At 45.7% G+C, this 12,624-nt stretch overlaps 1 protein-coding gene across 1 annotated transcript in view; it reads left to right on the top strand.

Annotated features, from left to right (window-relative positions):
- Window positions 1–1,913: 1,913 nt before the first annotated feature.
- The window catches only part of OSBPL10 (oxysterol binding protein like 10), a 266,667-nt gene continuing 255,956 nt past the window's right edge, over window positions 1,914–12,624 (top strand). Inside the window, exon 1 of the mRNA XM_054729776.1 lies at window positions 1,914–2,098. Coding sequence (XP_054585751.1) covers window positions 1,944–2,098 — 155 coding nt within the window. The 5' untranslated portion in view covers window positions 1,914–1,943. The remainder of the gene's footprint in view (window positions 2,099–12,624) is intronic.

Below are 12,624 nucleotides of genomic sequence, written 5' to 3' on the forward strand. Positions count from 1 at the left end.
TGTGCAGTGGTTAGAGCATCGGCCTGCAGACCTAAGAGTTGTGAGTTTGATGCCTGGCCCTGGTTGGGGCTCACTCAGGAGGCAACCAACCCATGTGTCCTACATAGATATTTAGATATTTCTCGCTCTCTCCCCCTCTTCTTCCTCTGGCCCATTCTCTCTAAAAAATCATTGGAAAAAATATCCTTGGGTGAGGGTTCAAACAAACAAAGAAAACAACAACAAAGATTAATACAAAAACCAAATAGGTGAAGAGAGGGGAGAATTTCAGTCAGAGATGCAGGTAGACCAGATGAAATTGTAGCGGCCTGTGATGGAAGGAATGATGGTACTATACAATCAATGGTTGCTCAGAATAGTGATGGAAGTTTGATAAGGATATTTACGTAGCCTCAAACTCTCCACACAAATTATTTACAAGGATAAAAGAATAAGAATCTATATCTATTTTCCCCCCATTTCTTTTCTTTAAAAAATCTTGCAACTGCAGACTAGAAATAAATATATAATAACAAAAAATGTTTCAGTCCCAATTTCAATGTCCAACAGTTCTGAGACCCAGTTTCAATGTCAAATGGTTCCTTATGTGTACATGTCAGCAATGGTATCTGGATGATGGACAGATGGTGGCAATGTCGTTACTAATTTCTTATGCATGCACATTGTTTTGTTACTTGCTCCCATTTAACTTTATTTCATATTAAAAATGTCAGCCAATGCCAAAAAAAATTGAATACACGTAATGAAAACTCAAAATTAAAAAATAAAAAGAATACATGTAGCTTTCAGAAAACTCTCCCACAAAATCTATTTCTCATTTCTCTGTGGCGCTGAAACCTTTTTCACAGGCTGGTGTTGGTTGAATGCATTCCTTTAACTCCAGGTAAGACTTACACTTGGACCACCCTAGAGAAACATTTTAGCTACTCTGTCCTCGTAGTACATATGTCACCACTTTGCTTCCTAATTACACGCTCACCGTACAATCCCAGTGGTGACATTTGTTCTTGGTACAACTGGCTTCAAATGAAATTGCCCATCTTCAGTATTGCTATTGACAGTCTAATGAGAAATTACAGATTTTTGGCTGAAGAAAACAATGCTTCATTCTGGAAACATATATGGGATTTCATCTCACTTCCTTGGGGATTAGAGACATAATGGATGAAAGGCAGTTTTGGCTGCTTGCAAGAACCAAATAAAGCCCCAGACACTTAGCAGAGGCAGGTGTCAATTGTAATCTGTTCATATCAAAGCTTATTAAATGATAAAAGGGGTTTGTGTACCAGCCTTTATTCACCAACTGTTCCTTTTCACCAGTCCTTTATATTGGGACTAGAGGCCCAGTGCACAAATTCGTGCATGGGTGGGGTCTGGCAGGCCTACCCCGATGGGGGCCATCGGGTCGGGCAGGCAGGGTGGAGGGGACATGGGAGGTTGGCCAGCTGGCCCTGTCCCTGATGAAGGGGGCAATCGGGGACTGGGCCGGCCGGGGGGAGGGGCCACAGGAAGTTGCGGGGGGGGGGGCCTATCGGGACCCCGATTGGGCCCATTGGCTGCTGCAGTGTGCATCTTAGTGACTTGTTGTTCCTGTCGTTCCGTCATTCCAGTCACTTGGCTTTTATATATATAGATGGTGTGAGGATCAGTTTTTTTTTTTTTTTTTTTCTTTTAAAGATCATACTACTCTAAGCTACCTTTAGTCTAGCAGCCAGCTCTTAGCCAAGCACTTGGGTCACTTAGAGACCTTGGACTTTTTAAAGATGAAGTTACCAGGCTTAGTATTATTCCTGACCAGAGAAAGGCAGAGATATTTATTCGGTTTCTACTTGATTAAAAATCAAATGTCAACCTGGACTTGGTTCTAGATTTGTGTCTTGTTCATTTGCTTATTCAGCAGGTATTCACTGAACTCCTACCATGAGCCCAGAGCTGCCGATACAATGTTGAAGAAAAGAGACAGAGTTTACAGTCCAGAAAGGAGGTCAGATAAAGAAACAAGTATCTTCCATAGAGCCCAGACTGCTGTTGCTCTGATAAGAGACAGGGGACTCCAGGAACAGATAGGAGGGCTACCAACCTGGACCCAGGGTGTCAGGTAAGACCTTCTGGAAGAAGGATGTCTGAACTGAAGGGTGAGTGGGAAGCAAACGGAGGAAGAGTGTTGGAGGCCCACGCATGAAGGCTTGGGGGCAAAAGAAAAATAGCCATTGGTCCCCCTGAGAAAGTTCAGTACGTTGGAGGGTAGAGCAAGAGGTAAAGATGAATGAGGCAGACAGGTGGACAGGGACCAGATGATGGAGGTTCTATTACAGCAGTTTGGATTTTATTTCTAAGGCAGTGGGGGAATCATAAAGTGTTTAAAGTGATAAATGATGTGGTCATATTTGTCTTTTACAAGATCACTGGAGTTGCAGCAAAGGAAGTGTCCTGGGAGGTACAAAACTGGAAGCAACAAGCATAGTTAGAGAAGCTGTTGCTTGCAGTGATCCAGGCAGCAAGGATGGGGAGAAGGAGACCAATTCCAGGTGGAACCTATGGGATCTGACATTTGAAGGGGTGAGGGAGAGGGGAGCGTTAAGGATGACTTCCAGATTTCTGACGTGGACAGTGGGCAGGTGATGGTGGTGGTGGTGGTGGACAGAGGGTGTTTTAAAGCAGAACTTGCCTTTCTTGGCAAAAACAAAAATATCTGTGGCTTTTCTGGTTTTCCTCTTGGTTAGCCTGTGAAATCAGATACCAACCCTTGGGTTGAATTTTATGCTAAACAGTATTCAAGACTGGTTGCAGTTTGCCATAACTTTAAGAAGTCTGATTCAATTCGTGAAAGATTGGCAGGTCAGAGGAATTTAAAAAGCATGTCACTTCCGAATGCGAGACAGAGTTGGATAAAGCTTAGCCCTCACGAAATGTCTTCATAAGACACGAGCTTGGCCACTCTCTATGGGTTTTCTCTTAACTTAAAAAAAAATCAAAATAGTTTTAAAATTGTATAGTAGTGAATAATATTAAATGGGAAGCAACAATCCTCCTTCCTAGAAATATCTGCTTTATTTATTTCATCTGGTATTTTCTTCCATATTTCTACATAATGTTCTTATGCTACCATTTCTTTTTGAATTAGCATTTTTGAATAAGTAGTACATTCATATGGCTCTAAAATAAAACATACAAAAAGACAAACAGTAAAGAGCATCTTTTCTATTCCTGTTGCCACCTTTTTAAGGTAACCATTGTTATTAGTTTTGTGTATACTTATATGCAAGAAAATAGCACTATATATTTACTTCTTCTGCCTTTTTCTTTACATATATGTATATAAAAGATGGTATAAGCCCTGGCCGACTAGCTCAATTAGTTAGAGCATCCTCCTGATACGTCAAGGTTATTGGTTTAATGCTCGGTCAGAACACATATACTAGTGAGAATCAACCCATGAGCCCTGGCTGGTTTGGCTTAGTGGATAGAGCATCAGCCTGGGGACTGAAGTGTCCCAGGTTCGATTCTGGTCAGGGCACATGCCCAGGTTGCAGGCTTGATCCCCAGTAGGGGGCGTGCAGGAGGCAGCCAATCAATGATTCTCTTTCATCATTGATGTTTCTCTCTCTCTCCCCTCTCCCTTCCTCTCTGAAATCAATAGAAATATATTTTAAAAAAAGAATCAACCAATGAATGCATCAATAAGTGGAACAACAAATCTATGTTTCTCTCTTTCTCTCTTCCTCTCTCTGTGTGCTCCCTGGAAGGAGAGTCTCTCTCTCTCTCTCTCTAAAAAAAAAATCTATACATATAAAGAGGTAATATGCTAATTTGTCCTTTATGGTGAACCAGTCACGACCAGTCTGTGGGTGGGGACAGGGGTGGGGACTTCTGCCCCAGCGCTAAGGTCACGCTGCTGCCTGCGTGCGTCCCCATCCAGCGCTGAGGTGAAGCTGCCTGCCTCCCCGGCTAGGGATGTGACACTGCATGCATGCGTCCCTGTTCATCGTTGACATGATGCTGCGAGGGGTGAGGGGTGGGGCTGGGCTTAACGGGGGACCTCAGGCCATGCCCCCCCCCCCCCCGCCCGCAGGACTTGACGGAGGACCTCAAGGTGCACCCCTGGCCCTGGGCCGGGGGACCTGAGGCCATGCCCCCGCCTGGCGGGGCTTGACGGGGGACCTGAGACAGCGCCCCCTCCCCCCCACCTGGCACTGGGCTGGGGGACCTGAGGCTGCGTCCCCCGCCCGGAAGGGCTTGACAGGGGTGGGGCTGGCCAGGTCTGGGTCTCACCCAATGGGGGTGGGGCCGGCCAGGTCTGGGTCTCCTGCGTTTTATTTTTATTTTTATTTTTATTTTTATTATTATTTTTTTTTAATGAATCTTTATTGTTCAGATTACAATTGTTTCTCCTTTTTCCCCACATATCTCCCCACCACCCAGTTCCCACCCCGCTCTGCCCTTATCTCCCCCCCTCCCCCCCACTGTCCTTATCCATAGGTGTATGATTTTTGTCCAGTCTCTTCCCATACTCCCCACACAGACACCCCTTTCCCCCTGAGAATTATCAATCCACTCCCATTCTAGGCCTCTGATTCTATTAAGTTCACCAGTTTATACTGTTCCTCAGATTTTTAATTCACTTGACTTTAGATTCACTTGTTGATAGATATGTATTTGTTGTTCATAATTTTTATCTTTCTTCTTCTTTTTCCTCTTTTTAAAGAATACCTTTCAGCATTTCATATAATGCTGGTTTGGTGGTGATGAACTCCTTTAGCTTTTTCTTATCTGTGAAGCTCTTTATCTGCCCTTCAATTCTGAATGATAACTTTGCTGGGTAGAGTAGTCTTGGTTGTAGGTTCCTGCTATTCATCACTTTGAATATTTCTTGCCACTCCCGTCTGGCCTGCATGGTTTCTGTTGAGAAATTAGCTGATAATCGTATGGGAGCTCCCTTGTAGGTAACTAACTGTTTTTCTCTTGCTGCTTGTAAGATTCTCTCTTTGTCTTTTGCTCTTGGCATTTTAATTATGATGTGTCTTGGTGTGGTCCTCTTTGGATTCCTTTTGTTTGGGGTTCTGTGCGCTTCCTGGACTTGTAAGTCTATTTCTTTCATCAGGTGGGGGAAGTTTTCGTTCATTATTTCTTCAAATAGGTTTTCAGCATCTTGCTCTCTCTCTTCTTCTGGTACCCCCATAATTCTGATGTTGGTTCGCTTGAAGTTGTCCCAGAGGCTTCTTACACTATCTTCAACTTTCTGAATTCTCTTCTCTTCATGCTTCTCTGGAGGAGTGTCCTTGGCCTCTTTGTATTCCAAATCTTTGAGTTGATTCTTGCAATCCTCTAGTCTGCTGTTGGGTCTCTGTATAATATTTTTTATCTCAGTCAGTGTATGTTTAATTTCTAGTTGGTCCTCATGGAATTTATCGGCCTTTTCCATGAAATTCTTGAAAAACCTTATAACCGTGGTTTTGAACTCTATGTCCAGTCGCTTGTTCTCCTCCATTTCTTTGGTTTGGGATCTGTTTCCTTGCCTTCTCATTTTCGCTGCTTCCCTGAGTTGGTAGGGTAGCTTTGTGTACTAGGTGTCCTATTGGTTCAACGGGTCAGCCTCCCAGTTACTTGAGGTGGACACTCTTGGTGTACCCTTGTGTACTGTGTGTCCCCCAGCAGGAGCTACAGCAAGGGCTAGTTTTCTCCTCCTTTGCTTGGGCGGATTTGGAGCAGTCTGACTAGAGCTACAGTTAATTTGGTTGAGCTGTCACAGAACAGGCCATTTATATGCAAAAGCCGCTGTGTGGAGCCTGGGCGGGTTTGTAGAATGTGCGGGGCGGGGCCTCAGGGTGGGGCGGGGTCTCAGGGCGTCACTAGGCTGGGGCGTGGCCAACGGCGATGGCTGCCGTCAGCCCTCTCTGCCTTTCCACGTTTCCAAGTCCCTGCGCCCCGCGCTCCAGCGCAGTAAACAATGATTGCTGGGCGCACCACTGCAAAAGTCACTCTCACTTTCCGACCCGATGGCCGAGAGTCCAGCTTCTCCCCGTAGGTGTCTGGGTCCCCCGAGTGTCCCCAGAAACTGGATTTCAGAGTGATCGGGAGCTTGTCTCCCTGCGGGTTGAAGAAAAGCCGCGCACCCAGCCGCCCGCCGCCGGCCCGATTCGCGTGCCTCCGTACCTCAGCTTTTCAGCGTTTGTGCTCCTTTCTCTTCTTAGCTGTAAATCTTCCACTCAGCCAGCTTTCCCGTGGTTCTGGGTGGTAGATGTTTTGTCTTTTAGTTGTATTTTTGAAATTGTTGTGTGAGGCAGCAGATTAGTTGTTTAACTATGCCGCCATCTTGGTTCCTCTCGGGTCTCCTGCGTTTTCAAAGTGTGTTCAGGTGGTGGGCGGGGATTTGACTCTAGGTCCCGTGGCGCGCCCCAGACTCTGACAGGAGGGAGATTTTATATACATTCTACTAATTTTCTTTCATCTCTGACACTTCTATTATAGAGAAAGGGCAAATAGCAATATTAAAATATTTATTCTAATTCCCTTTTAATGTGCATGGATTTCATGCACCAGGCCACTAGTTAATAATATAAAGAAGATGGTATCATATCCTGTATCAATCGTGATAAGTTGCCATAATGACCCAAACATCTGTGGGGGAGGGAAAATACCCTCCCCCCCCTTTTCCTCTTTGGTCTCCTGGCTGGTCTAATAATCAAATTGACACGAGCCAGATCCACAGGAGAAAATAACCAAATTTAATTATGTATGTACATACAGGGCTTCTTTAAGAACATGGGGCCCCAGGACAAAGGGGCAGTTGAGGCTTATATGCTAAGGAGAAAAGTGGTGGGGGTTGTGGTCTGGAACTTCAAAGGGGAGGAAGGTAATTTAGAGGAAGATGAAGAGTGCAAATATTTGGTAAATAAGTGTTTGCTGTGCCACGCTGAAACAGTGGGACACGGAGAGGACCTGGATGAAATGAACCTTGCTGGGTTCCTCCCTGTCTATCACACCTGGTGTCTGTGATGATAGCTCCCTTCCTGGGGCAGGTCCTCTGTGGAAATCCTATTAGGCAGTTAGGAAGCTCAAAGGTTCCTCCTGAGTCTTTTGTTTTGTTTTTTTAACAGAATGGAAAGAGAGGGAGAGACAGATAGAAACATCAGTGATGAGAGAGAATCATTAATTGGCTGTCTCCCGCACACCTCCTACTGGGGATCGAGCCCGCAACCTGGGAATATACCCTGACTGGGAGTGGAACCATGACCCCCTGATTCATAGGTCAGCGCTCAACCACGTCAGCCGAGCTCTTTTGTTTTTTAAAAACAACCAGCTTAAAATAATCAGTATTCCCCCCCAAAAGGCATATTTTGTGGTGGCAAACTCTGCCGCCGCTGCCCCCCCCCCCCCCTGCACCATCTTAGTGGCTTCTTTCTCATTCATGCTTCATGTCCATTCTGGGTTGTTCCACATTCTCTTCACACAGGTTGCAAAACTGCAGAGTTTCTACCACCTGGAGAGTCATGCTTACAATGGCAAGGGGCAGGGAATATGACAGACCACTCACCGGCCCCTACTCACTGGCTTTTTCCCAGAGGTGACATAGGTCACTTCTATCCCATTCAGTGACCAAAGCATTCCACGTGGACCTGACAGTTGATGGGGGGCAGGGAAGTGCAAACTCGCCATGCGCCCAGGGCTCGGAGAGCCAGATGTGGTGAACAGCACTGATGATTACCCCAGATGTGGACCCTTCTGCACCTTGCTTTTTCAGCTCAGAAAACATTTAATTAATCATGCCATTTCAGTAAATGGAGCATCCTTATTCTTTTTTTTTAAAAGCAGATGGACATTTGCATTATTTTCAATAATTTCCTTTACAAAAAACGCTGCAGTGAATACTCAGTTGTTATTTTGCAAACATGGGCATTACATCTCTAGGATAGATTTCCCTTGAGTGGCATTGCTGGTTCACAGGGTGCACCCGTTTGTAACTTTGATAGGTACAGCCAAATCATCCTCCACAGAGTTGAGGCCAGTTTCCTCCCTTCCTAGCAATGTATGGCAGTGTCTGCTTCCCCACAGCCTTGCCAAGGGAGTCTATTACTAAACTTTTGCGGTTTCACCAATCTGATGGTTGAAAATATTCTCATTTTAATATTTCATTGCATTTCTCTTAGTATGAATAGTTTCCGGCTACTTCTTGATTTTCTTAATAAATAGTAAATGAGGATGGATTTACTTCTTCAGCACTACCCCTCCGCCTCCACATGCACTCCCCTCCACCCCCCTGTGCCCCCACCCACACACATCCTCTCTGCTCCATTCTTGCATCACAGTTTCTGGTGAATTCCACAGTTACTTTGACTTATTATGATGTGTAAATATATTTAGCTATAGCTCCAAGGAGTGCATTATAATAAGATTTCCTCTCATGTACTCTTTCTCCCTCCACCCCTGGACTTAATAATTGCCTTGGGTTTTTTACCCGGAATTGGATAAAAGATTCCTGAGCTGCCCCTTCAGCCCTAGATTCTACCTCTGAGCCATGAAACGAGTTAGGATTAAATTTCTATTTTGACTATGCCACTCCATTTTTTATATCTCTGTGTTAAAGTGGCTTAGATTCTTCCCCAATACACTGTTCCTTTCTGTATGACCTCCTTTTCTCCCTCATCCCCACTGGAAGTTTTAGAACTCGCCTTTTATCTCCACGTCTTGAAATTTCATGATTATAGCCCTGTTATGGGCATTTATCTCCTTCCCTACATCTTTCCTTTCCTCATCTCCAAATGTTTGCCTGCCCCCGTCTCCACTTTCTATATTTTATCTTTCAACTCTTTTGGTTCTTTATTTTAAGACCCTGTTGGTTTCTACTTCCAAAAGTTCTTACTGCCTGGCTGGTGTGGCTCAGTGGTAGAGCATCAACCTATGAACCAGGAGGTCATGGTTCAATTCCTGGTCAGGGCCCCAGCCTGCTTCCACCCGTCCTACCAGTCTCAATGTGCTTTCTTCTTTAATTCTCTAGTTGTAGAACTTCCATTCAGCCAGATTTCAGGCGGTCTGAATGACGGTTGTTCTATATTTTAGTTGTAATTTTGATGTGGTTGTGGGACACAGCGAGTACTGCGTTTACCTATGCCACCGTCTTGGTTCCTTTCTACAACTCTTTGATAAAAGCTTTGACGTGCCAGTACTCCCAGTCACTCATACCTTAGTATTAATTACATTAACCAGGTCACCACCTAAACTTAGCTATGGGGTGTTAAATAGTAAGAAATAAAGATCACTAAATGCCAATTTAAGAAAGAGCTGACTGCATTTCCTTGCCTGGAAAGGGAGAGCCACGTCATTCAGTCTGAGTTCTGAGTGTCTCAGAGATAAATCAAAAGGGCTAAAGGTCTAGATGTGGAGCAAGAAGGGAGGGAACAAACAAGTATGAGGCAGTTCTCTGAGTGCAGGTCTCTGGGTGTTGGATGAGGAGGACTCTAAACTCTTCTTTGGGACGGCTCAGGTGTCACATCACTGATTCTGAGATGCTTGGATTCAAACAGATCCAGGAGGGGTTCTGTAAGGTGTTCTGGTGGGCCCAGGACAGGACTCAGCAGGCAGGAGTGTCAGGAGATGGTCGAGCCCGGCCAGTGTTGCTCAGAGGTTGAGTGGCAACCTATAAACCAGGAGGTCACAGTTCGATTCCGGTCAGGGCACATGTCCGGGTTGTGGGCTCCATCCCCAGTGGGCAGTGTACAGGAGGCAGCTGATCAATGATTCTCTCTCATCATTGATTTTTCTCTCTCTCCCTCTCCCTTCCTCTCTCTGAAATCAATAAAAACATACTTTTAAAAAGTATTTGCATTTGAAGAGGAGTACCCAGACCTTAGGAGAAGGACACAAATACATCATCTTTTTTTCTTGTTTTATTAGATACCAGAGGCCCGGTGCACGAATTCGTGCACGGGTGGGGTCCGGCCAGCCTGCCCTGATGGGAGCTGATTGGGCAAGGCCGGCGGGGGAGAGGGACTGCGGGAGGTTGGCCAGCAGGCCCTGCCCCCGATCGGGGTTGGGGGGGGCTGATCAGGGGGAGGGGTTCCCCCCCTCTCATCGGGCCAGTTGGCCGGCCACAGTGCACGTCATAGCGACTGGTTGTCCAGTCATTCCAGTCATTCCGGCGTTCCGATCCCTTGGCTTTTATATATATACTAGAGGCCTGTTGCATGAAGATTCATGCAATACGCCTTCCTTCCCCTGGCTGCTGGCTCCGGTTTTCCTCCAGCACCCAGGACCCAGGCCTTCGCTCCGGCCGCAGTGGAGAAGCCAAGCCTTGAGGCTAGGCTTCTCTGCTCAGTTGCAGCAAAGAAGCCAAGCCTCGAGGCTTCTCCACTCTGGCCACAGCAGAGAAGCCAAACCTCTTCAGTCTTCAGTCTTCAGTCTTTACTCAGGCCAGAGCCTTCAGTCTTCGCTCTGCGCCTGCATATGCAAATTAACCTGCCATCTTTGTTGGGTCAGGGCAACATTGGCTGGTGGGCGTCACGGAGGTACGGTCAATTTGCATTTCTCTTTTATTAGTGTAGCTAGATAGTTTCACTACTCCCAAAGGGCAGAAGATACAGAATCACCCTAACACGAAGGAAGAAACAAACATATATTTTCTTCTGGTTTCATAAGCTACAGTATCACTGTTCCCACAGGGCAGAAGATGCAGAATCACTGCTCCCAAAGAGTGGAGTTCTTGTTGGGAATTCCTGAGTCTGTTTGAAGGAGGAGATAAAGAGATTTCTGAGTAGGCCTCTGACTTTTTAGATCATGCTGTGTGGGCAGCTGTCTTCAGAGAGAGCTGAGAAATACACAGGGCTGGTGGTTTCTTTGTCAGCTGATCTCTGGAAGAGAAACCAGTCCTTGGGTGAACTTTCAGAGGTAGGCCCATGATTTGTGGGAAGTCACAAGGAGATTGCTGGGCAGGGATATAACGGTCCCACAGGAAGTTGGGGGGTGGTTGTTACCCGAAAGGGGACCTGGCCCTGATGGGGTCAGCCTAAGGCTGGCTGGTAGTGTTCTTGACTTTGTGCAGTAAAAATTTCACAACACCGAGTCCAGGTGGTTTTTAGAGGATGTTTATTAAAGCTGGAGACAGTGAAACAAGGCCATTCACAAAAGTGTACTCTGCAGCACCCCCCATAAGCCAGCTGCTTATCTAGGGTAGGACAAAGATTACATGGGGAGGTAGGGATTACAGGCATGGGGAAGTAGTCTCTGCAAGGCTGGGGTGAGACTCCATTGTTTGGGCAACAGGGTTGTTAATCTTTCCATGATAATAGGCAGTTCTTTTTTTTTTTTAAATATATTTTATTGATTTTTTACAGAGAGGAAGAGAGAGGGATAGAGAGTTAGAAACATCGATGATAGAGAAACATCGATCAGCTGCCTCTTGCACACCCCCTACTGGGGATGTGCCCGCAACCAAGGTACATGCCCTTGACCGGAATCGAACCCGGGACCCTTGAGTCCGCAGGCCAACGCTCTACCCACTGAGCCAAACCGGCTTCGGCAATAGGCAGTTCTTGAATGAGAATAGACTGCATTCCAAGGTTGACTCCCAGGTCCCAGGTTGACTCCCAGGTCCCTGGGGCATACACTCCCACCAGGTTAGAATGTCCTTTCTTTAACCAGAACAAGGCAATCACGGTTAACAGAGCATGATTAATATTTCCCATAACCACAGCTAGTCCCCAATATTCTATTTTTGCCCCTAACAATGTCTAATTGATTGTTAGACCAGCCAAAAGAACCTTGAGGGAAGAGGAACATTGGTTCATCCCCCATATTGAGGTACAGGAACCCTCTTTAATCAGATGGAAGGCCCCGCCCTCAACCTCTGACCTTGGTCTGTTTACCCTGGGCCTGGTTACTCTTCCTTGTGTTAAGGTCCAGAGTTCCTGAGCTGTGGTGCTTGTTGAGAGCTGGAACTTCTGCCTAGTGGCCTTCCTGGTCTTCAGCACTTGGCTCTAAGCCCCAAGCTCCCTCACCTGCCTCCCAGCTCACTGCAGTTTTACATTGGAAAGTGGTCATTCTTTCCTGGGGCTCAAAATAGTCTGCAGCTACCGATTCTTTTGAGAAGTAACCCAGTATCCCTTCTAGCTTCCTCCAGAGGGCATGCAATGTTCTGTTCTACTCTTGAAACATGCCAGAGTGGATTCAGCAACCAAGAGGCAAGAGTTGAAACTGGAAATGAGTCAGGGCTATAAGTCAACTTTTATTCCATCCCACGGCATCCATCTATTTGAAAGATCTCTATTGCACTCATCAAGTCCAAGCAATGTATAAATACTTTTAGCACATAAACTGCTGGGAATTGAGGTTATCCAAGATCCATGACTAATATCAGGATTTGTGCTCTGGCCGTACATTCAAGGCAAAAATAAATGCTGGAAATAGGAAGCCTTTCATCTGAAAGGATTGATATTCTCACATGCTTCTGAATCAGCTTGTCAAACTAGTATGGATGATCTTTATTTTTAAATTTCATATATTTGCAGCACATGTTGGGGAATAAAAATAGGAAGTTAAGGATCTGATAATTGACAAATGCTACTGTCATGTCTGGAATCCCATAATCTATCCACAAGTCTTTTGCTGGAAGGGAAGTATGTGAGCCATAGT

The sequence above is a fragment of the Eptesicus fuscus genome, chromosome 18 (genome assembly GCF_027574615.1).
Source record: "Eptesicus fuscus isolate TK198812 chromosome 18, DD_ASM_mEF_20220401, whole genome shotgun sequence".
Taxonomy (NCBI): Eukaryota; Metazoa; Chordata; class Mammalia; order Chiroptera; family Vespertilionidae; genus Eptesicus; species Eptesicus fuscus.